A 24,792-nucleotide genomic window follows, 5' to 3' on the forward strand; every position below is an offset into this window, starting at 1 on the left:
TGTTTAATGGTGAGAAGATCACTTTATCTTTAATTTCAAGTTTAAAAATTTGATGAATCAAGAGTAATTTTGTTATTATATCATTACAATAAAAAATATACAGTAAAATCCCTTTCTCTTTAGGTTTTGCTAATGAGGGATTCAATTGTAACTTTGATTTGATGGTACTAAATGATAATCTAATTTTTTTAGAATTAACAATCATCTAATTACTCACTTTTTATTTTTATGATTTGTTTGGGAATATAGTTTAACATGTTTTCAAAAATACTAGTTTTTTTTTTAAATTTTAAATTAATACTTTTTAGTATTTTTAAATTATTTTAATATATTGATATATATTTTAAATTTTAAAAAATAAAAAAATATTATTTTAATATATTTTTAAATAAAAATTACTTTCTACTATCTAACAGTATTTTCTATCAATTTGAATCATTCTCTGCGATTCTTCCGAATTTATCTCAGTTTGGACGTTAGCCTGTTAGGGTTAAATTATCACCAACACTTTGCAGCAACAGCAGATATTTTCCTCTCATTTTCTGGTACATATCTTTTCAGTTTTTTTTTTTTGGAAATATGATGGTGCAATGAATTCACCACAGTGAGCACATCAAATTCAGTAATGGAGGTAAAACTAGAGCGAAAGGACGCAGCTAATTGGTCTTACAGAGGTGAAGGTGCTGCTAATATTGTCCTCGCTTACACCGGATCATCTCCCGCTTTTGTAAGTTCCGTTACAATTAGAGACAATATGCTGAAAAAAAGTTCTAATCACTTTACTTCTGTTGCAAAATTTGTGCTTCATTTTTATCTTTTTGTTAATTATTGTTAAACCCATGTTAGACTGGGAAAGTAATGAGGATAGCAAAAAAAGAAAGGAACGGGTCACCGAACTGTGACTCTAAACAATCAGTATTAACAGAGGAAGAACGGTTGTTATGGAGAGACGTGCAAGAGTTGGTTGCCTCTACTACGAAAGAAATTGCAGAGCAGATTTATACTCAGCTAGTCATGAGTCCTCTGTTAGGTCCCAAACATGTCGATGCTGGGGTATGATACCTCTATTTCTATATAAATGTGTTCATAATTAATAGTGTGTGGTTTAGATCTTTGATATTGGCTTGTTGTGCATTTGGTAGATGCGTGTGCCAGTGACAAGGGAATTTCTTGAGTGCGTTGAAAAGAATGTAATTAAGCAGCGTCCGCCTTGGCGAGTTGATGTTTCCACGTTTGATATGGAACGCGATTCTGTGATTATAATGTCTGATCATTCTCTATTTCCTGGAGGTAATTGCTGTCATTCGAAGTGTTTTTATGTAGTTTGATTTTCTAGCCTGTGATATGTTCTATTCCTTGCCTGGCCGAAAATTTCATCTTTTGTTCTCTTTAGATGTTTTACGTGGTAGCTACCACTGTAAGAAATCACTTCTCCAGTTACCTTTGAGGCAGTGTTATGCCATAGTGTGGATGCTACTTTTCTATGGCATGGGTGGAAAGGGTATGAACTTACCTTGCACGAAAGCCAAAACTTGCAATAGCTTGCCCTTTGTGGATATTCTGTTGGGAAATTATGCTCTCTGACTTGAAGATTTTGATGGCAAGCAATACTCGCATCATAATCCTACGTGCCCCTCTATTTTCCCTTAAATTGCAATAAAATTCAATTTGATTTGAAGCAGCAAGGACCAAAGTTTATGTCACCTATGACTGGAAAGTGGATTGAGCTGTTTGATGTGGTACTTGTAATCATGGATGTTTTCTTTAATTTCTTCATCTCCAGGTGTTCTTGGAGATGGACCTTGCATATCAGTCGAGATAAAGGTACTTCGCTTTTTCATTGTGTTTCCTCTCTTATTGGCATTAATTTATTTTCGTCTGTGAGTGATATCGTGTCCTACTAGGCTTTGTAACTTCTGTTTGTTTCCATCAAGTAGCCCAAATGTGGATTTCTTCCTTTATCAAAATTCATGGCTGAAGGAAATTCTGTTAAAAGGAGCACCACTCGTTTTCGAATGCACCAAATCCTGAAGTTGCGTGAACAAGAGGTGATTTTTCTTCCATTTATTATGCTGCTCTTCTTAAGCCATGTTTTCCAGCAAAGATTTGAATTGGTCGAGCGTATTACAACACATATATGGTTTGTCCCAGTGAAGTTCTTCCATTTATCTGCTACTACTTTTTATAAGAACTAATGCAGTTTAGCATTAAACTACACCTTGCCACTGAAGGCTTCTTCTTCTTTTTTATTATTGTTATGTGTTCAATAATTCACTGTGACTTGAATAATTTAAATTTTTAGATATCAGAGTTAAGCGAGTATGATCCTCTGGATCTGTTTTCTGGTTCCAAGGAAAGGATACATAAAGCCATCAAGGATCTGTACAACACTCCTCAGAACAATTTCCGTGTATTCTTGAATGGTTCTCTTATATTTGGGGGCTCGGGTGGTGGCACAGAGAAAACTAATGCTGTGGTTGGAAAAGCTTTTGAAGACATGCTTGAGGGCATCATCCAGGCAAAAGATGGCTTGCGCACGATGAGTTTTATACAGCTTGTTAGTGAGACAGTTTACTGCTCTAGAGTGCTGGATGAGCTTCTTGAAGTTCAAAAGTTCGACAATTTTGACATTGAAGGGGCCATCCATGCGTATTACAACATTATTTCTCAGCCTTGTGCAGTATGCCAACAGTTGGATGAAGCAGGACTACCACATAGATATTCCTCTTTGCATTCCATTCATATGGATGAGAGTTTGAAGATTGTGAAAGATTATCTGATAGCTGCTACTGCAAAGGACTGTAGTTTGATGATCAGTTTTAGACCAACAGAAGACGGGGAGTTTGGATCTCCATATAGTCATGCATACCTACAATCAACTAACCAAAGTTTTAATTACAAGGTACACTTCTTTTGATACATTTTGTATATAATTTGATATGCATGGTAAATGTCATATTATTAGGAGTACTACAATGTCATCATTCTTTCAGTTTTATGAAATTGGAAACAAAATTAGCACATGCCATGTTCAGCAAACTCTTTTCATGATTTGTTTCGTATTTCACATTCATGGCTACGTTTTGATTCCATATTGAGCTCCTTAGTACCTCTTAACTGCAGCCAGAACATGTTCTTCTGGCAAGGTGCCTTCCCTCATTATTTTTTTTCTTTTATCTTTTATGGGTTTCATTTGCCTAGGTGAACTTCATTGACTTGGATTTGAGACCTTTAAAGAAGATGGAAGACTATTATGAATTGGACAAGAAGATATTGAACAGCTACTCTCGAATTTTGTAAAGGGAGCATAAAGATGGCAATGCTGGGAGCATGGATGCTTACGAAACATAAATTGAGTTTCAACAAGACTAAAGATTATTGTTGTAATGCTTGTAACTTATAAGAGTGCAGATGGAAACTGTTAATATTTTGGTTCACAAACTCTTCGCTCTTTAGCTTTTAGGGAGATTGAATCTCCCTTAAAAATGTAAACTTCAGCATACCCAAAGTAGTTTGGGATTGAGACTTTGTTGTTGTTGTTGTTTTCTAAAATTTAATTTGTCTTTTCTTACCTCTTTTATGGGAATTGGGGTAGCAGACGAAATTAGTCTTACTTTTTGCGTTTTGGCTTTGAGTGCTAGCACGCTAATTGGTTGTTGTGCGAGTAACTTCTTTTTGACCCATTATTTGATGTATTGCGTTGATAGCCTTTGCCAAAACAAACTTGATACTCTTGGTTCTTACTTCCTTATCTGTGACCATCATATAATGCCCCATTGAATAATCAACGAAGACATCAGCCTCTTGATTCTGATTATTATAAATTTCTCTTCAAATTCTGCCTCCAAGTTCTCTTTGTTAAATGTTTAAAGTGCATAGAAATTTTGAATATATACATTGACAATGTGACCACATAGAAATTTAGTCAATATCTTATCCTCTGTTGTTAATTAAGAGGAGTTTAATGAGGAAAAGGTTGAAAGGGACACGCACCCTTGGGTTCAACAGGGAAAGTGATGCATCGACTACAATACAGCCATTCCACTCCCAAGCCCACACGGGCTATAACTTTGTACAGCTGGATTTAAATTTATTGCGGCATATGGGAACCAAAATAGCAGGAATGATCACCCTTTACATTTCGCATTTGGAAGTTCGAGGCAGTTTCCTTTGTCAAAACTATTGCATCGATTTTTCCTTGATCTTTTCTCTTTGCTGTGTATGGATATTTGAGTTCTTTGTCAATATTTGAATATACGGAATGGTTAAATGTGGTGTCCAAAAGCATGAATCAAAATTCTATTTTCTCAGTTTTTCCCTGGACTGGTTAGCATATTTAGTCAGAGCTAGTGATTTTCCATTTTTGAATCCGGACTTGATCTGTCTGGTTTGGAAGCTCCTTTTCCTAACTAGTTTCTGAATATCAAATTTTACAGAACGATGATATTGGAAATCAGCTTGCGTGTTGCCTGCAGCCGGTAAGGAAGACTTGACTAGTGGATGGCCAGGTAGAACAATCATGCATGGGTTGATTGGTAGACTGTGGCTGCTCCATGCACTCAACAATGATCTGCCAAGTTGTTGAGGGCATCTGTGTGCTTAGATCAGGATCCATTTTCGACATCTTGAAATTTGAGGGCAGCAAAAAAGGACGAATTTGTGGCAGAAGTGGGAACAAGTAGCTCCCATTCATCTGACTCAGTTCCAAGTAAGCTAAACTGAGAAAATGAATGACACTACAACACGCAATATCAGTTTACTATTACCATCATTCTAGATTAAAAGCCACATCTCGGTACGCCTTTAAAACACCACAGCTTGCACCTGATGGGGCTACTAACACAGTACCAAATATTAATGACACTCACTTTTGGAGAGATGTAGAGTGCCATTAATGCTTGTAGATTGTTCATGGTTCTACCTCGTTCATCTCTTCCTCACAACGGAAGACACGCATCTGCATATGTTGATCCGTGTTTGTCATCTGCATATTTTTTCTTCTATATGCTTGGCAATATATTGCTTGAGAATCTGTTGCACTGGTGTGTGAAATGGCAAAATCAACTGCATCGATGATCTGAGATAGGCTGAATCTAAAGGCATGTTGTAGATGAAAAGTCTTGGAGGGAGGAGGGTGAGTAAATTCTGCAATAAATGCATAGATGAGGTAACAGTTGAAACCAATCAAGTACCTTCTGACAGGCATTTACTTATCACCTACTTGTAGTATTTACTTTATTTAGGCCTCAGCCAAACTTATCCCAACATCATGAGAAAGTAAAAGTATATACTATCATTTAATTATTATTACATGATTGAGGTAAAATAAGTGTACCAAACAATCTATTTATATCAACGCTGAATCCTACCATACCTTCTGTATCCATTGCATAATTTATTTGCGCTCTGTCAAACCATGTCAAAGGTTGTCCTTCCTGCACTCTTAAAACACTATATGTCCTTTTAAGTTAATGTGATGTTTTATCTGGAATGATTTTACTTCTCTTTGTCCTGAGTCATTTCTCTGCACACGCTGACACTCTGCAGTACTTTTTCAGCAAGTCTATCGTGGCTTAAATCTTTATCTGTTTTGAGCTCAGAGAAGGTACGGAGAAAACTGACTTTATTTTTCTGTGCAGAAAACAGTTGTGTCAGTGCAACTGCTCTGTTCAAAATGCAGGCAGAAGGTGATGAAGTTAATTGCAACAATAGAAGGGATAACTTCTATTGTCCTCGACCCATCAAAGAATACGGTCACAGTGATTGGTGAAGCTGATCCAGTGAAGATCATTTGCAAGGTGAGGAAATTTAGAAAATCTGCTTCTATTATGAGCGTAGGGCCTCCCAAGGAAGAGAAGAAAGACATGGTTATCCCTTGCACTCCAAAGGTATGTCAGAGATGCGATGTGTGGTATGTCGTTAGTGACGATTTTTACGGTTATTGCACCATTATGTAAATAAGAAATCTCTTGCTGCACCGAGCATTTGCAATGCTTAATATGTTCTGTTTCATGGCCTATGATCCACTCATGGGTTTTCGTCAAAAACTGATATTTTGGTTGAATCGTTGCTTTATTTGCTTTATTTGAAATAACGCATATTGTTCACCGGAAGCATTATCATTCTCATGCCTTCACCAGTCTGCTATACAAGTAATTATAATAGAACTATGTACTTAATTTTTTTACCAATGGAAGTCTTAGCCTTTTATTTTCCACGCAACTAGAAGATAAAGCATGTCAATCAAAGTTTTGTTTGTGTTTGCAACCAACCAACCTCAACTCTTTGATCCCGCAAAGTCCATAAGCTGTTGGTAGTATAGATTTCCCCTGTTGATAGAATTCGTACAGTCTATTCCTTATCTATAGACGTCTTGTAAGGAGACTCATTGCACTTCCACTGAATGATCGAGGTTCATTCAGTGGGAGAGCACCATGTCCTGTTAGAGCCTCGTCAAGGATGTGTAAGCTTCTGGCATAGGATTTATTATACAGTTACTGCAGTAGCTGCCTGTTGCCTCCCCCACAGGAGTCGGGACCGCATGATAGTAAAAAAGAAGAGGATCGAAGCACCTCGACTAATCTTCCTTGAAAATTTACTGCTAACATTTAAGGAGGAGGCAAGAATTGGCCATCCAAGTTATTACTAGCCATATTACATACTATATCTTAGTGCTTATCTATATTATCTCCTATGGTGGATGAACTGTAGTTAGAAAGAAAATGAACATGAATTGCAAATTAATGACCTTGGGTTAAAGAGCTGGCCCGTTAATGAAAATCTTAACAATATGGTAATGCAGTCTGCTTGGACTTCATGTAACAATTGGTTCGTAATGTCTATGTTTTTTCTTTAATTTTAAAGAAAACTAAAGACCTGTGAAGGTGTGCCGTTGGGTTGACAAAAACTCGATGGAGTGTTTGTTTCTCCGACATGAGGTTTTTTTGGTATGTGGACATGGAATTACGAAAAACGATAGAAGATAATTGAGTGATGTCTCTATTTTTGTTAATGTAAGAATCAAGCTCATTTTGTGGAAAAAACTTGGAAGTGGTCACACACCTTAATTTCTCCACGTTTAGACTTTATATAACCATCCGTTAAGAGAATTAAACATGAACCCGAGATACTAACCTAAATAAATAAGTATTTTTTAAATAAATATTTTATTTAATAAAGAATAAATAAGATATATATATATATATATATATATATTATTAAATTCGATTTGAAATTCATCTGAATATAACTTGGAATATATATTTATATTATATAAATATATTTGTAGAACATTTATTTTTTTAATATATATATTAACTATTTTATTTTTTATTAAATAATAATGAATAATAAATACTTATATAAATATTCAAAAACAGGTGGTTGTCTCTCAACATTAAGTTTTTTTGGCATTGAATAATTTAGTAACTGTGCAATGATCGAATGAAGTTCATTGGGCTGAGAACCCATTTTCTGTTGGGTATATGGGCTGTATTTAGCCAACACCCCGATTAACATGACCCCTAATATTGGGCCTACCACTTAATTCCCAACTAAGAAATATTAGCCCACGGTGTGTGTGGTGAACAGCCCATTTAGACGATACCGTTTCCGAACATTACATACACATTGAAGATACGGAAAGGCTTCAAGAAACAGGGTTCGATAAAAAAAAATATTTAAAAAAAGTCTTAACATGTGCTTCACAAGTGTAGAATATTGTTGAGCTCTTTCTCTACGGCGTCGTATGTTTCACCTTGAGCATTTGACTACATAGAACAGGAAAAAAAAAAAAATTCAAATCAACAGTCAGTGAGGACATTTTACCTGCGCAGTTGTCGAATCACACTAACAAGCCACAAGAGCACTATCTGTAAATTAGATGAAAATCACAACATCACGGACAACAGATGAAAAGCATCCGATGACTGATATCATAGCAAAGAAATAAACGAAATCTGACATTACTGTCTTCCAAAAAGACATGCTGTGATTGATAAGCTCTTAGGATTCTTGTTACCTTGGTTGCAAGAAGTCGAAGAGATTAAGCACATGAGCAGCCATCAGAAAAACGAAGACGTGAAAAAGAAAACCAGAAGGAAACATTGAAGGTGGTTAAGATTCGACAGGGTAACCATCCTGCCTTGTCATCTGCCACTTGAGATAATTTCTTCAGCCAGTCTTTCATACGTTTCTTTTTTTTATGAACGAAATAGTTTCATTAATCAAACCAATCAGCAGTCAAACTATCCTGCTTGCAGACAAAAAAGTGTTTACAAAGAAGAAGAAACCAATATCAACTGCAACAAAACATTAATATCTTCAAGATATTACAACTGACATATCTCAGAGAACTTGGAACTTTAATATAGCTTCCTGCAATAAATTGGATCTGTAAACAAACTATTTTGAACTGCTTGTATGATGCATGTATTCATCACGTTTCTCAAAAATCATCTTCGGAAGAAATGAGAAATCCTTTACCTCAAACCTATTAGAACTCGATTTACCGTCATTACACTTTCCACCAGTCTTTCCAGCAATAGTTTCATTCTCAGAGTTCCTCACATGAACATAAGTTACAAAAGAATATCGAATGCCATTTTCAACCAATGGTGGAGACGAATACCAAGGCTGAAACTTAGAAAAATCAATACTTGGAATGAACGTATCACATTCAACACTCGTCTCAATCTCCGTAACATGGATGGCATCACATCCTGGACCATTAAGTGTTTCCCTGCATCAAAAAACCAAAATATTCTGTGTCGCACAGTTGAGACTAGCACGGAAAGTAAAGCATTCATTGACTTGCAAAATTACCTCAATATCTGGCCACCTCCTATGACAAAAACCTTATCAATTGAGAAACAATAGGGAGCTTCAGCCAACAATTCCAAAGCTGAGGAAATGCTCCCACATGTAATAACATTTTCTTCATCTTCAATCTCAAAACTCCGAGTGAGGACCACATTCAATCGACCCGGAAGAGGTCGGTACTTGATAGGAATACTTTCCCATGTTTTCCTACCCATCAAAATTGCATTTTGTTTCCCAGGATCCGATGTGGCAAGTGTAATCTCCTTGAAAAACTTGAGATCAGAAGGCAATCTCCAAGGTAACTTTCCATCCTTTCCAATCCCCATATCTCGAGTAGGAGCCACCACAACTTGGTAACTCCTCATTGGAATCTCACCCGCTATAGCAGTAAATCGACTGTAATTTGCAGTTAAGATTTGAAATTTAAACAGCGGTGAGGTTGCAGCCAAAGAAGCTGAATTGCAGAAGCTGGATTTGCTAGAATTCAGTAAAACCTAAAACAAAAAAATTAGACATGCAATTAGGGTAACTATATTAATTGGAAAATAAATAAAAAAATCCAAGAAAAAAAAATGTTTTGTGAAAAGTGAAATACCTTAGACAGGAATAGAGTCCTTTGAGTACAATAATGCAACATCATCTGAATTATCTCCTGAATTATGATGAAATAGAAATTCTTATGAGGAAAAAGGACTTTAATTTTCTGTTTAAACGCCAGATCGTAGGAGGTGCTGACCGCCGGCGAGATTTCGAACTGGAGCTGCGGTGGCTCTATTCCAGCAGCCAAGCGAGGGTCGCATGGGCTACATGTTGTTTATTTAGGAGGGCTATACCATGGGCTGGTACTCCGTGACTAGGGTATCGACCCATTATTCTCTTAATTGATGATGATGTTTGGGTGCGATATAATACAATGAATGTAATTAATTGTATTTTATTTTTATTTACAAACTTATCCTTATTTGAAAATTTTCTGGCCCTTAAATTTTTTTAAAAGTACAATTTAGTCCTAACAAAAATTTGTTGATAATTATGTTTTCACGTAATTATTATTAATCGTGTAATAGCACATTATATAGCTTTTTATTATTTTAGATAATGTAATGAATCATCATAGTTGTAATGGTCTATTACATTATAATTTTAAAAGTTACAAAATCAAATATAGAAATATAATTAATAATTATATTATATGATTTATTAAACTCAATTAAACATGCAGTAATAGGTTAATTAATGGTTAAATTGATCAGCAGCCAGACCAAACAAATTATTTGCTGCACCTATTTTATTGGTCTGCTCTATCAAGTTCATATTAAGATTTTAATATAATTACAAGAAAAGCTGCGGATAGGAAACAAAGAAGCCATCAAGATGATGGCTAGAGACTAGAGCCCGACAGCCAGAGATGAGACACACACACACACAAGACAAAACCCAGCCATGAAGGAGGCAACCTTCAGAAACGAAGACAGCTTCCAACTATTACATGGGTCAGGAAACTGAGAAAGCAACGATGCGTGCTGCAGATTATTTGAATTCAAACACGAGGAAACAGACGACTACAGCACATGTGATTCACTGCACTCTAATGTTCCACTCCTAGGGCTTGTGCGCTGTGTTCAGCTCGTGGTTCGAGTTATTAAATAACTGTAAGATGACCTTAATTAATAATTATACTCCATTTTTATTTGGAAAAATCACTCCATCCTTCATCTTAAGAAAAAACTTGTCTCGCAAAGGTACAAATAGTCAACAGAACTGCAAATAGCAATAGCAAAATTAATTAACAACCTCCTTGAAAAATATGCACCTGCACCCCCATAACCATTCTTAAATCTTAAGCTCTGGTTAATAATGTAAAAAGAAAAACTCATTAACCAAACCTCTAGAATATAATATAGCAGCCACATATTCAAAGCAAGGGATCGGTCTATTTGCACAGTTTATACTTCCTCATGGTAAATGTTCACATCCTTTCCACTGCCCACACCCTATACAAAATGACTTTCGGGATATCTATTTACAAGGAAAAAAACGACATCACGCCAACTTAACGAGATAATGGTATGTTCCTTGCCTCTTGGTGCAGATAGACAAAAAGTCAACTTCTCATGATTAATTCTGTCGGGCTTGCATTTCAATTTCATGTAGAATGGACAATGCAACGAAAACGCTTCTCTTCTTTTATTTTTTCGGTTCTCTCTTTTTAGTCCGCAGGTGAAAGCCAAGCCCGAGCCCATGGGGCATGGGAACACCAACATGCCAATTACAGCCACAAATTTATTGGGTCTCCTCCTCTGTTCATTCAATGCACATCCATCCAAGTGCTATATCTCCACATACAAGGAACTTCCTAACACGAATCATCTTCTCTCGAGAAGACCAACTACCACAGGAGCAACTACTCCAGCCCTCTTTTTTTTATGGACACCAAATTCTCAACCAATGTAAATCGGAATAGTACCTTATATGTATCTGGAAGATTAATTATGGAAATTGATGGAGTGGTATCAAGACCACACTAATATATTCCTCCTGTACAGAAACCTCTTGACCAGCAACACTTCTTTTTCTGCATCAGGCAGGCGAAATCTTAATCCCAATAAATGAAACATGGTGATTTCGGTCTGTGCTTTAAAATGCAGATGTAAGACTATAACCTTACCTGAAAACTTGCTTGCTCACGACCATCTACATATGCAAGAAGTTCTTCTAGCCTGATCAAAGCTTCGTGCAAAGCCTTTAAATGAGAAGCATGATGGTTAGAGATATGTCATGTGGACCACAACAACAACAAAATTCTTTTCCATCCAAAGGAACATATTACCACATTCAAGAAAAAACCAAAAGCAAGTGGTTTGCTACAGTCATCAACTTCGATAAAAGACTAAACCTTTATCAGAAAAGGCAAATTTCATGCACACATGACTCTTGTGAGATGAGAATCCAGTGCCCACTTCATTGTCCAGCTCATTTTATCTAAATTTTTTTTTCTTCCAGATCAGAATGAAGAGGCATTCATTCATCGAGAAATCCTAGTGGCATCACAAGTTTGATTTTCTTCTCATTTTTTTCCCACCAAACAGGGTCATTAGTCTCATGACTCCTTAAAGATGATAATCAGATACCTAGTAGTTCATCATGTAATCCATACAAAACATGGCCCGTGGAGATGTCATTTAGCTCTAACAAAATAGGTTTTACATTACTTATGTTCTGATTAAACAAGAACTCCTAAAAGTTCTAGTTATTTGTTAAATGCAGAAAAAACAGGGGCAAAGAGCCATCAGGAAAAAAATGAGGTGTTGGCATATAAACCTGTTTAGCATGTCCAACACTCAGATCCAACCCCACCCCAACACACATGGAGATTCATGTATCTAATAGCTTCATGTTTGGTTGGTGAAGGCTTATTTCTCCCAGCAGAATATATAAGCAGGAGAGACAGTTACCTTTTTCGTTGCAATTAGCTCTGCTTCTAATGCATCCACACGATAAACTGCAGCATTAAGCAGCTCCTCCTTTTCACAGGGCATCTGAAAAGGCTTTGTCTGTAATGTACCAACCTTCTCCTCAAGTTCACCCAGCCTTTTCATGACAGATGAAAGAAGGTCTGCCTCTGTAAACCCTGGAGCAGGAGAAGGGGGTCTGAATTCCTCCTTTGGTGCTGTTTCAAAAGTCAGGTCAGTAATGTCACTGGCAGAATCAGATGCTGGGTGTTTCTTAGTATTCCAAAATGCCATTGAACGAAAGAAGGCAAGAAAGGTTATGAAGAAGGCCACAAGCAAAGCCCAGACACGACCAGGGATCCCTTCTGAAGTCTTCTCTACACTTAATGGAGAAGGTGTGCCTGCAACCAATTTCATTAATTTTATTCAGCGCATGATATAATATCATATCAAATAACATTGACTCCAATTTAAACTAGTGAAGTCTTCGTGAAATCCAACTAGCCATGTGGATGCCCCTTATCAGAAAAGATAATAGAGCATAAACCTAAATCCAGGCAAAAAAAGATCTGGGACTGTCAATTAATGTTCTCCCAAAACAATAGGAGTCTTTAGGATCTCCATATCAAGGTAATCAAAGGTTATGCTTTTATATTAATGTATCGTACATACAACCTACTACGATTGGTGTTCTTTTGACTTCTCCAGAGGAAACACGAGGAAAATGGAACTCTTATTAGTGAAACTACAATAAAAGGGTTATTACATTTAACTTCATTTCAAAGTTCACTTCTCAAGGCTGCCGCAATCCTATGCCTTCATATGTTGGAACTCCCACCAAGCATTAACTGCTACACAACGTTCTTCTACAGAAATTTTGTTAACTTGTTTTTCATCAAATGATACCATCTTGTTCAAAGGTTCTAAAAATCTACATCAGTCGTTAACTATTACCGATCAGAATTTCTCCATACGATAGAGTTGGTAGCAAATAAGAATGGTGCAGAAACTTGCTAACCTCTGGAAGTACGTAAATCTTGAAATTCAGCATCCACTGTCTTGTCAATCATAGGTATGTATTCATCATATTCAGAGACACTGGCAGTACTCATCCTACCAGCCATCCTGGCCTGTATAAAACATCCAAGCATGGCCTATGAGATCAATTAATTTCAGATATTAGCATTATACACACGCACAGACTCTGCATTTCATGCAAGGAAATGGATTCTGTTGGAAGATACGTTAATGCATCAGTCTTCTAGACTGAAAGTCTGAAACAACTTTAACTGAACTTCACATAGACTCATACACTTAAACTTTCAGAAAAGCTTACTTCTTCAGAGACAGGAGCCAGCCTTGGCAGCAAATAGCTCTCGGTTGGTTTAGGAGAGACAACATCTTCCACTTCAGATCCTGACTCTGCAGTGGATGTATCACTTGTTTTTACCTGGTTTAGCCACAAATAAAACCAAATTTAGAAGCAAGCAGTCGAAATACTATGTTACAAGACAAAAACTGTCCCGAGAGAATTTACCTTCACTGGATAGAATGGCTTATCAAGAGCAATTACCCTGCCCCCACTATTTGAAATAGTTACTATTTGTCTGGAATACAGTGCTTCGCCACTATGAACCATCTGGACACAGGCAAATAATCATATAGCATGAGTATATCAGAAAAAAGCTTAATTAAAAAAAGGGTTTCAAAATACAACAGCACTGCTGATAATTTCAAGTAACTACCAACCTTTAAAATGTTTGGATCTTTCCATGGCCCCCTATCGGATTTCATACAACCTCCCTGATCAGCACAAGTACAGCTACCCCCAAGAAACTCAGGCAACTCACTGAACAAATTCCAAGATATTTTAAGAGGTTTTAGACAATATGTATAATTGAAATGGATGATGATTAGCAAGGAAATAATCATAGAATTGGTTACCTTGAGTCTATTATTTCAAGTAACTTGTTCTGGTACTTGTTACCAAGAACCTGTTAAAATTCCAAAATCAGCTAATATACTTCTGTTAAACTGTAAATGTTTTGCAATTCAACAACATTAAGGAAAGGACTACTCACATGAATCTTGGAAGCTGTGTGGGAATCAATAAAAGATTTCACTGTTTTCCAAAGCAGCTTAAAACCGGGACCAGCATTAATGACATACATTCTGCAAAGTGTCTGCACAATTTGTTGTTTTAGCTCTTGTAATAAAATGAGATCCCAGCTTGATTTTGAGACGGAAGATCTAGTGTTAAAAAAAAAAAAGCTTCTATGAAAATTGCAAGAAGAATCACATGCCTCAGGATAGTTATCACCATCAATCTTCTGAAGCTGAATGATGAGTTCTCGTGCAGATTTGGTGAAGTTTTTCAAACCCTAAAGAACAATTTTTTTGAACAAGAATGCAGAAGGCAACAATCTTAATGAGTTACTGAACAAAAATTTGATTATTAATAAGGAAAAAAAGTAGCTACCATACAATTCCTTGCACATCCAAAATAGTTGTACTTGAATCAATGTGTCTCTTTGCAGCAATGGTGCAAGCTGGAAACTTAATCGCAAAAGTCCTTTCAAACTCCTGCACATGATATCTCAAATATCTTTCTAAAGTGGTCACTTCCATAAGTTTGCTGGAATCAACTTTTCCTAGTCTTTCGATGTAAACAGGTCTCCCATCCTTATCTACACCATGATAACCTTGAGGGTAGTACTTTCGAACTTCTTTCAACTCACCGAACTCAAATTTCTGAACAATAAAGTTTTCAACATCTCTTAATTAACAACGCATTACACTTTACATCAGAAGAAAAGGGAAAAACAGCAAGATTGTATGATACTAACTACTAAACTCAAGAACAGCCCAAACAGAAGGAAGAATTAAGCATACAGAAACAGAAAAGGATAGAATCAGTGTTACCTCCAAAATAGTGTCAGTACCGAAATCTTTCCTCCACTGTAGCATGTTGGTCCACATCTGTTTTGCTTTCTCGACATCAAACTTCCTTGCTTTTAAGAACCTGCAAAGTGAAACTCTTGGGTACTGAAGCTGCACAGAAGTTCTGGTAACTATGCCTCATTTTAAGCATCAACAAATATGTGACTATAGAAACATTAATAAAAGCTAGCACTTCTGATATGTACAATAAAACTGAATATGAAACAGCCACTATAGAGGCTCATATTAAAAGCCTATTTTTAATTGACTTTAAACCAATATGAACAGTGAAACTAACAATGTTAATCATCCTCCCTCTCATTACTTCTGCAACCGAAATAGAAATTCTGAAAGAAAAAGACAAACAGAACTAATGAATTACATGACAACGTATACTAGGTGAGGTCAAAGTGGAGATTCAAAAAGAAATCAGGAACACAATAACTTACATCTTAACATTGAAGACTTTACCAGCCAATCATTTTCCTTCTTTTTTTACAGGCCAATCTTAATTTATTTATTGACAGCAAGTGGCAAATTACACAGTCAGCCTCTCGAATATTATTCGGAAAAGGATGTAACAGCTAAAACACAACAAAATCCATTCAGAGTTTAAGGAAACAAGCAATCATTTAAGCAATCAATAAATTATAATACAGAGTCTAACAAGAAATCAATAAGAGGACATGTCAAGAATTAAAAACCTGCAGCAGCCCCGAGCATGACCTCTTCAAAATAACAGAAAGCACAGAAAGCAAGCAAGATATTTTATCATAACAATATAAGCACAACAAGCGAGCAAGGAAAAAGAACAAAGAACCTCAATAACATGTGATAATCATCATGCCTGGGAGGAAGCAAATCCTCCGAAATAAGTGCCTGTTTAAATGCATCTACAAGCCGAAGCTCCTCGACATCTCGAACATCCTCAATTGCAGCAGAAACCCCTCCACCAACACCTCCACTGCCGCCATTTTTTTTCTTGCTCTTCTTGAGAGAACGCCTGAATTTACTAGATGCCTTTATGGCTTTCTTTTTCAGACTCCCAATTCTAGTCTTCCTATCTTCCTCCGAGTTATCAAAATCCGATTTCCGCTCCCTTTTCTCATCATTACTAGAGAATCCCTCAAAGCCTAAAAGCCACGAATAGGATTAAGAAAAAAAAGTAATAGGAAATTTAATTTCAAGGTATTATAAAAATTCATTACAAATTAAACCACTATTACCTTTCCAAATTATCAAAGAAATGAAAGACAATTTTGGTACGGAATTCATGAGAAAAAAATTAACAGAAACTAACAATAATCGACAATTCAAATCCCTAGAATCCATTAAAGAAACAAATTATCAAATCAAAATCAATAGAAAATCATAGATTGAAGATGTTAAAGAAACAGAACTTACAAGGCCGAGCCAAGAGATCCAACGGACTCGACATGACGATAATTTAGGGATCAAGATTACAAAAAGAAATCAAAAACCAATTCGGTTGAGAACTGCAACAGTTGAATCGCTTATTTGGATCTGATTTTGACGAAATTAAGTATCTTTATGATCTTTTCGTGGACTCCTTGCTGCTGCTTATGCTTGTAGAGGAAAAAAGTAGTCGTAACGGAAGGAGAAGGAGAAGGAGAGTTACGATTTGGAAATTGACAAACTGAAGAAAACAAGATAGTGGTAATAAATAATAATTATTTGTGAAGCAAATTCAAGTTTAATATTTTAACTGAAGAAGAGTAGAAGGTGGAAAGGCGGAGAAACGGCGCGTGTAGATGCGGAATTGCCCGGTTAAACTTGATTTTGTTTGTGGGTCCTATAGCCACGCGGCCGTAAGAGGTGGAGCCAAGTGGGGTTTCAGCTCTGGCGGGAATTTTACTAGCCGACACCCACGGGTCACAGCAGTTTTGTTTTAATTGCGTTTTTCTTGAATTTGCAACTTGCAAGAATTAATTGCAAAACTTGAGGGTTATTTACTTACAATTTTGTGATAAATTGCTTTAAGAATTAATGAACATTGTTATTTTGCTTTATATTATGTCACATACATCATATATATATATATATATATATATATATTCATTTTTTTAATCAAAATAAATAATTAGTTCAACTAGTTAAAAAAATAAATTTTTTTATTTTTAATATTAATACACTAAAATTATAATGAAATATTAAATTAATATTAAATTAATAATTTTTACATCAAACTAATTTTTATTAAGGTTGTGTTTAGAAGTATATTACCTCTTAAAATATTTTTTATTTGAGAATATATTAAAATAATATTTTTTATTTTTTAAAAAATATTTTTAATATTAAAAAATTAAAAAAATCTAAAAATATATAAAATATTAAGTAAAATAAATTACAATATGATAAAATAATGGGTGCACGGCCGAATAAAGCACCCCCTAGAACGCGTATAAACACAGTTTTTACAACAAAAACAAAACTCACCGAAAGCAGGGTCGGTTCAGAAGTTTTATAGTCTAACCGATTTCTTGGTGTACTAGAGCTGCTCCAAAAACCATCCTTTTCATTTATCATTTTTTATCGACAACTAGATTCTCTCGGACCCTCGTTTAAAACAAAAAAACAAAAAAAAATCAGCTAAGATAAAAGAAACTCATTTTTCAGCTTCCGAGCCACCAAGATAGACTTAATAAGAAGCAAAGCCTGGTTCAAAGGAAGAGAGCCATCGGGTCCCTTGCTGATTCTGTAAACACTAGCGTGAGGTCATGTTCGGGTGGAAGCATGTTGAGTCGTGTCAAGAATCCTAACAACCTGAGGTCGCTCTTATTTATCATCCGCCATTTGGTCAATTCTTAAGATTTCCTTTGAGAAGATTTGAATTTTCTTCGGGTGGAAGTATGTTGAGTCGTGTCGGCATAACCCTTGGCGAAGAGATAACCTACTAAAGAAAATAATCCCAGAAATCATGTTCGGGTTGCCTCTCTCTCACGCATGGCTATGGTCCGAAGTTGATGGAGAACAACATCCAATTCTACCGTGTCAAACCAGGCTTCAAGCACAAAATAAACATGAACACGGCAACAAAGAAATGCAGGCAACGCCCTTTGAAAGGAGGCACTTGGGAAATCTTTCTAAACCTAAGGGGGGAGAAGAGAAGGGTCAAGCTGGAAATGCACTCACCAATCAGGCAATCACCATGCAGAGTTTCAACAGGCATCGAATCCGACAGAGACATTCGGACCTAGGAACAACGAGTATTAAATAAAACACACACATACAAGAGAGAGTCATCTTCAATATCATTTACTGGATTTCAAACATTTATTGGGTGCTGTGATTTTAGATACCCTTAAGACATGCTTTGGCAAAAGCTATAGAGCATAAAGCAGTGAAACGTTTGATGCCAAGGCAAATCTCTTGCGTGATTAAATAGCTAATGAGCATTGCCTTCCATACAAGTAATATGCGGGAATGAACTGTAGTCAATTGCTTCCAACATTACATTAGCAAAGTCTATCTATACATATATTCACAAACTTGCTACGTACATATGGATAAAAGGGGAAAGCGACATAATCCCGCCATCCTCATGAGCTTCCAACAATTGTTTATATGCACAAGTTTAAGCTGTGAGAACTGAAACAGCCAAGAATAAACAACCTGTTAGTTAATCTTTTTCAATTGAATCAAATCCAAGAAAATTTTCATTTGGAATTAATCACTGATTAGATTTCCACCTTTTACGTATATTTCTTCAAGTTCCTCTTTGCTCGAAATTGACCAAGTTTGTCTCTCCATTGAGCTGTAGAAATCACGTAAATTATGAAGATAGCAGCAGTGAAAATAACTAATTAGCATGCTAAAAGTATGGGGGCCACAGTGCGGTTTGAATAGACAAAGGGCACCTTAGGAAAATTTTGGAACCAGACCTTTCACAATGATGATCAGCAGGGAGTTGAAAAGTTTAAACCCGCAAGTTATTATTACATTTGACTTAGTGTTCAATCACAAGTTATTTATGTAGACTGGTATGTGCAGTGCAACGATACAAGCAAAACCAATCTGGTTTGTTTCAAATTGATGATGGCTATTGGCTAAATAGACAAAGGAAGCCACAGGGGGGAAAAAAGTGCAGGAAACATGCAAGCCAAAAGGCAATGGGCGAAAGAGATTGAAATGAAACATACCAGCATCTCCATAACGCTCCTCAATGGCAGCAGTCAACATGTTGCGCACAAGATCAAATTCCTTGGTATCAAGACAAGGTTGACCAGTGGGCCTGAACCATATTAATTCCAATTACACCTTTCTTTCTCAAAGCATTGGCATAATTTAGATGGATTCAATTACTTACTGTGCAAATTACTAATTCAGTTATCAATCTGAAAAGGATGCCAAACTATTGATAGTTAACTTTAGAGTCACACACAGTAGCTATATTCTTGAATCTAGGTAAGGCCACATTAATCCCTGAACATGGACTACAAAACACTTGCACATATACAGAGTCCTGACTTCACATATCTTGACTGGTGACCTGCTATCTAAAGATTTTGAGGCTCACCGATCTAGTTCAGTGAATAACAAGCCATTTGAAACATGGGACTGAATTGGCTTTCCAGATTCAATGACTCTCATCCCATCACTGTATGCCAGGTACTTATTGACTTGAATAGGAACCTGCACAGAGTTAGAAAAGATGCACCTCTACAAATCAGCAGACCAAGGACAAGTTTGTGAGGGGTTCAATTTAAACACATGAAAGAATGCTAAAATTCCAACAGGCTGCAAAGCGAGAACTCGAGAAACCAGCTGGTCACTTCAGCAGTTGGCCTCTAACAAGATTTATTTCAGTTTACTACTTATGTGACTCCACTGCAAATCTTGAATCAAACTTTCTCCTCTTTACTAGTAGACAAACAATTATCACAAAGTTTCTCTCTCTTTCCACTAAAAGGAAAGGGAAAATGATGCAAGAAAAACAGAGAAACAACTAACATCTTAATGATTGGAAGTATTAACTAGCATTTAAGTGTCAAAGTCTGCATCATGATTTGACATACTTCACCAAGATAAAGATTTAAGGATTTCACCATTACATGCACCAGATATGAAAGAGACATGAAAATCAATCTGACTCAACATTCCGCAACAAAGATGCATGCATTAGTATTTCACATTCACATATACCAGATACAAAAAGTCATACATGAATACCATTTCAGTCAACATTTTAAGGGCTTTTTTAAACAGGAAATTTCAATAGGGCTTGTGCCTTCACCCAGTCAAACAAACTTTGGCTTACAATATATTTGGTACACAGCCAACAAAAAGATACGAATTCTGTCCACAATTCCAAATGACATTTTACTTGAATGTCCTCCATCGTGTAGCTAACATGGTACTATTCTTCAAATTTTTCACATAAATGAGGGGGAAACAGGCAAGAAATGGAGTACCTTGCATCTAACTGCTATATTGATAGCATCTGATGGACGAAGATCAAAGCTGACACATTCTGTTTCATTACCAATCTGCAACAATGTCAAGGAGTGCAAACCCCTTATACGTGTAATTATACAAGTTAGTCAAATAAAATGAAAAACAAGGGGTATACCTTAGTGAGGTACAACTGGGCAAAGTATGCTTCATGCACTCTCTTAGTAACTCTTACAAGTTTGACCTGGGCATCATAATCAAAACATCGGAGTAAATTTATTTATTTTTTGGATAAGAAACATTGAAGTAAATTGGTAATATTTCAATTGCAGTGGCAAACAATAAGGAAAGAAGATTTCATATCTCCATAGATTTTCTACGTTGAAAGCTGTAATCTGCCATATGATATTAAGCTATTTGTACACTTACATGTTCTCAAGCCTAGCCTCTCTCTCTCTCTAATGAAAAGAAAAGAAGAAATACCAACTTACTTCGTAACCCATCTTTTCAACCATCTCCTTCACCACTTGATACATAGTCGGCCTTGCCTGGAAACCGACAGCCAAATTCCTCAGCATTGCTATATATGAAACAAATCCAAGTAGTTGCCAAAGTCCAAATTTGACAGCTCAAGTATTCTGAAATAAAAATCCTACCACAGTAGGGAAACTAAATACATACAATTTGGACATTGCGCACTGCTGCCATGAGCAACACACTTGGCATCTCCACTGCAATCAAAAGTAAATCATCACTTCAAAAAGACATACGAAGCAAGTCTTCAAAGTGTTTCAAAGAATCAAATGCTATACATTCGAAACTATCAAGTATAACAGTGAACATACAAACAATAATTGGGAGAAGAAGACCAGTCCCGTCTTCCATCTTCAATACAATTGCTGGATGCGGAGCGTTGTCTGGTAGATGCCCACCTTGAGGGTTGTTATGGACACATCGTAAATGCCTCCCATCCCTCATTTTGATCACAAAACCATCCGATCCACTCTTCACCTCAACTACATGAAAAACCCAATTCAAATTAAAAATTCACGTTTCACCCCAAACAAACCACATTACACAGAAAACTTCATTGATTACTCAAATAGCGCTAAGCTGAGTTTGGTTCGTGTCCGGACCAGAAGCAGATACAGGAAAGATAAAAACATGTTTAGTTTACGAGACAATGACAGTAAAAAAGTGAAATTTTATACTTTCAGAACATGAACATGAAGAGCAAAAACATGTCCCTGTCATAAATGTCTCCGTCTTTTCTATTCTAGACAATAAAAAAGGCTACGCTGATAAAATTCAAAGGCAAACCATACCAGCTTCAACTACACTAGAGTTGACATAATCTCCATGATTTTCATTGAAATTCTCTGCTGTACTCCCATTACCATCTGATGATGAGCTCAAACTACACTGCACTACACTGCATCTTCGCGCTTTTAGTTGCCGAGAAGTAAGAACCACCTTAGATTTGCAACCACTTAAGCCCTTAAATCCCTGCAATTCACTTCTAACGAGCCAACCCTTCACCAAAGGACCAGTCATTGGGAAGCTGTAAGTTCCCGCTTGTTTTGCACGCACAGCAGGATAAATTACTGGTCCTTGCAGTGACCCCATGTCTCCTCCTCCAAAAAAACAAATCAACTGAAACAAGCATATACACGAGAGGTTAAAAATGAAATTAACAGCAACACCGAGGTGAAATTGAAGATGTGTACATACATACATATACATATACATATGCATATAATTTACAATTTATGATCGAAGGAAGAAACCGTATCTTTTCCAAAATTAGAAAAAAAAAACATGGTAATTAAATAATTTTAAATTTCCTAATCGCTTATAAAAGAAAATCAACACTGTTCAAAATTTTATATGATCATCTTCTCCAAGAATCAAACGAAGAATCAAGAAACTGAAAATCAAAAAATATCCAGAACGGGAACGCACCTGAAAAACAACCGGTCACGTGTAAACAGTAAAACCTTCAGTTTCTCGATCTTGTAATTACAATTTTCTGTAGAAACGATCGAAGCAAATTAAGGAAAAGAAAGGATCAGAGGAGATGAAGTGGGTTAGTTGTTGAAGGAGGCTTAAGGAATTGAGAGCATTCAGAGATGGGAGAAGCGACAGGAGGCATCACATGAAAGGGGGGGATGAGAGATGGTGGGCGAATAGATAAGAGATTCTGTTTTTTCGGCTTAGCTAGGAGTGTGTGAGAGAAAGAGAGAAAGGGCGGGGAGAGAGAGGGATATAACTGAAGAGAGGTAAGCTGGGCTTTTCTTGTCGATATTTTTAGAAAATGACAGTTTTAGCCTTGTCAGTCTGTTTAATGGCATATGGGTGGTATTTTAGCTGTGTCCGAATGACAAGACGCCTTGACATGTGCAATTATACTCGCGGTGAAGATTTTATGAATACTCGCAATTATTTAACAAGTGTGCTAAAGCACTGCTTGTACTTTTTTCCAGTCGAAAATCACTACTGAAATTTAAAAATTAAAAATATTTTTTCAACTTTACAAATTAGGTTACAATCTGAAATAATTTTTTTTTGTTCTTTTTAATTACTGAATCCAATCAATTTCAACATAATTATTAATTGATATATATTATAAAATTACTCTAATAAAATCAAATCATTTAATAATAATAAAAAAAATTTCAGTATAATCATGTCATAAAAAAATATATTACCAGCCTAAATATAATCACCTTAAAAATAAAAAATCATACTTGAAATACGAAATATAAATCATTTTTTCCTAAGTGTGGCTCTGATAATTACTATTAGAGTGTCATGGTATTTTCCGTCTATATCCGGACAGTTTTAAAAAATCAAGCTATCACCGAGAGTATACCGCTGTAATATTGTAGTGAGTATAAGGGTATTGTTGTTATTAACCAAGTGGATAAACCATAACGCCTGGGACTGGAGCCGAAGTTCTGCGAGGTCGCATCATTGTTGGCTTTGCGGGCGGCCGAGAATATCAAGGTGCCCATATGACTGCCGCGTGTATAACGATTGGACGGGTCGATCTAGATAAGTCTCTCTGCCTCCTAAGATATCAAATTTCTTGCTTTTTTTAAGTATTCAGATTCACCGGGTCACTGCCCTCGTTTATCGACGCACTGTTATTATGATCAGCCAGTATTCTTCGACATTTACCAAAATTATATAGGAAGTGGATAATTGTCGTAGCACTGGATACAGTGAATTGCGAGAGTGAAATTATTTTTTTATTCTTCATAAAAATAAAAAATAAAAACCTTAGAAAATGGAGGTACTTTATTGTTTTCCACCATTAAAAGATTATTGGGAGTACGTTGTTTTTTTAAAAAAATTAACAATAAAAATATAATTTTACTCTCAAAGATTAATAAAAATTAAAACTATTCAGCAAATATTTTTTTACTTTTTATGAACTTTTAAACATTAAATATTTCCTTTTACTCTATGATTAAAAATATATTACGTTGTTGACTAAGGATTTTTTTTGTTCTTTCCTTTTTTATATATAGTTAAAATATATAAAAAAATAAGGTTGGCATGAATGAGTGCTTTTGTACTTTGACTCAATTTTTTTTTTATATATATATATATTAAGACCACTAGCGGCATTAAAATATTTTTAACGTGAACTTCTTGATTTTCTATTCAAGAAACCTGCTGGCACATACTCATTGGGCGCATGCAATCCTATTTAGTTCTCAAGCATTAACTTTTTTACTGTGTTGTTTTTTAAAGCGTCACCATGTTTTTTTTTTTTTTTTTACAGTATGATATGTGACGGCATAAAATAGTCGGATTGCTGCCTGTGATAATTTCCTTGTGTTTTCTCTCCTCTGAGATAACGTGCACAATTGTTCTTTTTGTTTTTGTTTTTTAGTTTCAATTCTTAATTTTTTTAATTTTTTTTGTTACATTTGTATTTATTTTATAAAAGTTTTGTTTAATTTGATTTAATTTTTCAATTAAAATTTTTTTGTATGTTTTTTAAGTTTGGTTTGTTTTTAATTTAATACTTCAACTAGAGTTATGTATTTTTATTTTTTCAATTTCTACCCTTATTTTTTTATTTTTAATCTATTCTCTTAGCGTGTTTGTTAAGATTTAATTTATTCTAAATTTTATCTTTTTATTAAAATTATTTATT

General features: G+C 35.7%; 4 protein-coding genes and 1 long non-coding RNA gene across 11 annotated transcripts; 1 reads left to right on the forward strand and 4 right to left on the reverse strand.

The window, feature by feature from the left end:
• Positions 1–408: 408 nt before the first annotated feature.
• Positions 409–3,571, forward strand: LOC105142729 (inositol-pentakisphosphate 2-kinase-like). Of its 3 annotated transcripts, none has more exons than XM_011050490.1 (8): positions 409–545; positions 624–727; positions 847–1,053; positions 1,143–1,290; positions 1,784–1,824; positions 1,938–2,048; positions 2,303–2,902; positions 3,202–3,571. In XM_011050490.1, the coding sequence occupies exons 2-8, from the start codon at positions 626–628 to the stop codon at positions 3,298–3,300; spliced, it is 1,308 nt and encodes a 435-aa protein (XP_011048792.1). In that variant the 5' UTR covers positions 409–545; positions 624–625; the 3' UTR covers positions 3,301–3,571. The 3 variants fall into 3 exon arrangements, with proteins under 3 accessions (XP_011048792.1, XP_011048791.1, XP_011048793.1); XM_011050491.1 differs by having other exon boundaries at positions 410–524; positions 604–727; XM_011050489.1 differs by having other exon boundaries at positions 409–727.
• A 4,397-nt stretch (positions 3,572–7,968) lies between these two features.
• On the reverse strand, positions 7,969–9,633 carry LOC105142730 (bifunctional dihydrofolate reductase-thymidylate synthase-like). Its single transcript, XM_011050492.1, has 3 exons — positions 9,416–9,633; positions 8,824–9,314; positions 7,969–8,740 (listed from the first exon to the last, which is right to left on the reverse strand). The coding sequence occupies exons 1-3, from the start codon at positions 9,458–9,460 to the stop codon at positions 8,404–8,406; spliced, it is 873 nt and encodes a 290-aa protein (XP_011048794.1). The 5' UTR covers positions 9,461–9,633; the 3' UTR covers positions 7,969–8,403.
• A 432-nt stretch (positions 9,634–10,065) lies between these two features.
• LOC105142731 (uncharacterized) lies at positions 10,066–10,342 on the reverse strand. Its single transcript, XR_845599.1, has 2 exons — positions 10,242–10,342; positions 10,066–10,121 (listed from the first exon to the last, which is right to left on the reverse strand). It is a non-coding gene; the product is annotated as an uncharacterized LOC105142731 (long non-coding RNA).
• Positions 10,343–10,671: 329 nt separating this feature from the next.
• LOC105142734 (phosphatidylinositol/phosphatidylcholine transfer protein SFH8-like) lies at positions 10,672–18,423 on the reverse strand. Of its 5 annotated transcripts, none has more exons than XM_011050495.1 (14): positions 16,617–16,960; positions 16,033–16,345; positions 15,195–15,294; positions 14,757–15,023; positions 14,576–14,653; positions 14,354–14,455; positions 14,217–14,266; positions 14,022–14,121; positions 13,810–13,911; positions 13,609–13,722; positions 13,291–13,426; positions 12,276–12,673; positions 11,489–11,563; positions 10,672–11,395 (listed from the first exon to the last, which is right to left on the reverse strand). In XM_011050495.1, exons 1-14 carry the CDS (start codon positions 16,648–16,650, stop codon positions 11,345–11,347), a joined length of 1,920 nt encoding a protein of 639 aa, XP_011048797.1. In that variant the 5' UTR covers positions 16,651–16,960; the 3' UTR covers positions 10,672–11,344. The 5 variants fall into 5 exon arrangements, with proteins under 5 accessions (XP_011048797.1, XP_011048799.1, XP_011048800.1 ...); XM_011050497.1 differs by having other exon boundaries at positions 13,291–13,402; positions 16,617–16,959; XM_011050496.1 differs by lacking the exon at positions 16,617–16,960 and adding an exon at positions 18,366–18,423 and having other exon boundaries at positions 10,691–11,395; positions 13,291–13,402.
• Positions 18,424–18,581: 158 nt separating this feature from the next.
• On the reverse strand, positions 18,582–22,892 carry LOC105142733 (bifunctional nuclease 1-like). Its single transcript, XM_011050493.1, has 11 exons — positions 22,587–22,892; positions 21,950–22,277; positions 21,470–21,640; positions 21,306–21,355; positions 21,116–21,172; positions 20,803–20,868; positions 20,645–20,719; positions 19,750–19,865; positions 19,373–19,464; positions 18,923–18,987; positions 18,582–18,821 (listed from the first exon to the last, which is right to left on the reverse strand). Exons 2-10 carry the CDS (start codon positions 22,248–22,250, stop codon positions 18,926–18,928), a joined length of 990 nt encoding a protein of 329 aa, XP_011048795.1. The 5' UTR covers positions 22,251–22,277; positions 22,587–22,892; the 3' UTR covers positions 18,582–18,821; positions 18,923–18,925.
• Between the last annotated feature and the right edge of the window lie 1,900 nt (positions 22,893–24,792).

Source organism: Populus euphratica, unplaced genomic scaffold (genome assembly GCF_000495115.2).
Source record: "Populus euphratica unplaced genomic scaffold, PopEup_1.0 scaffold217.1, whole genome shotgun sequence".
Classification (NCBI taxonomy): domain Eukaryota; kingdom Viridiplantae; phylum Streptophyta; class Magnoliopsida; order Malpighiales; family Salicaceae; genus Populus; species Populus euphratica.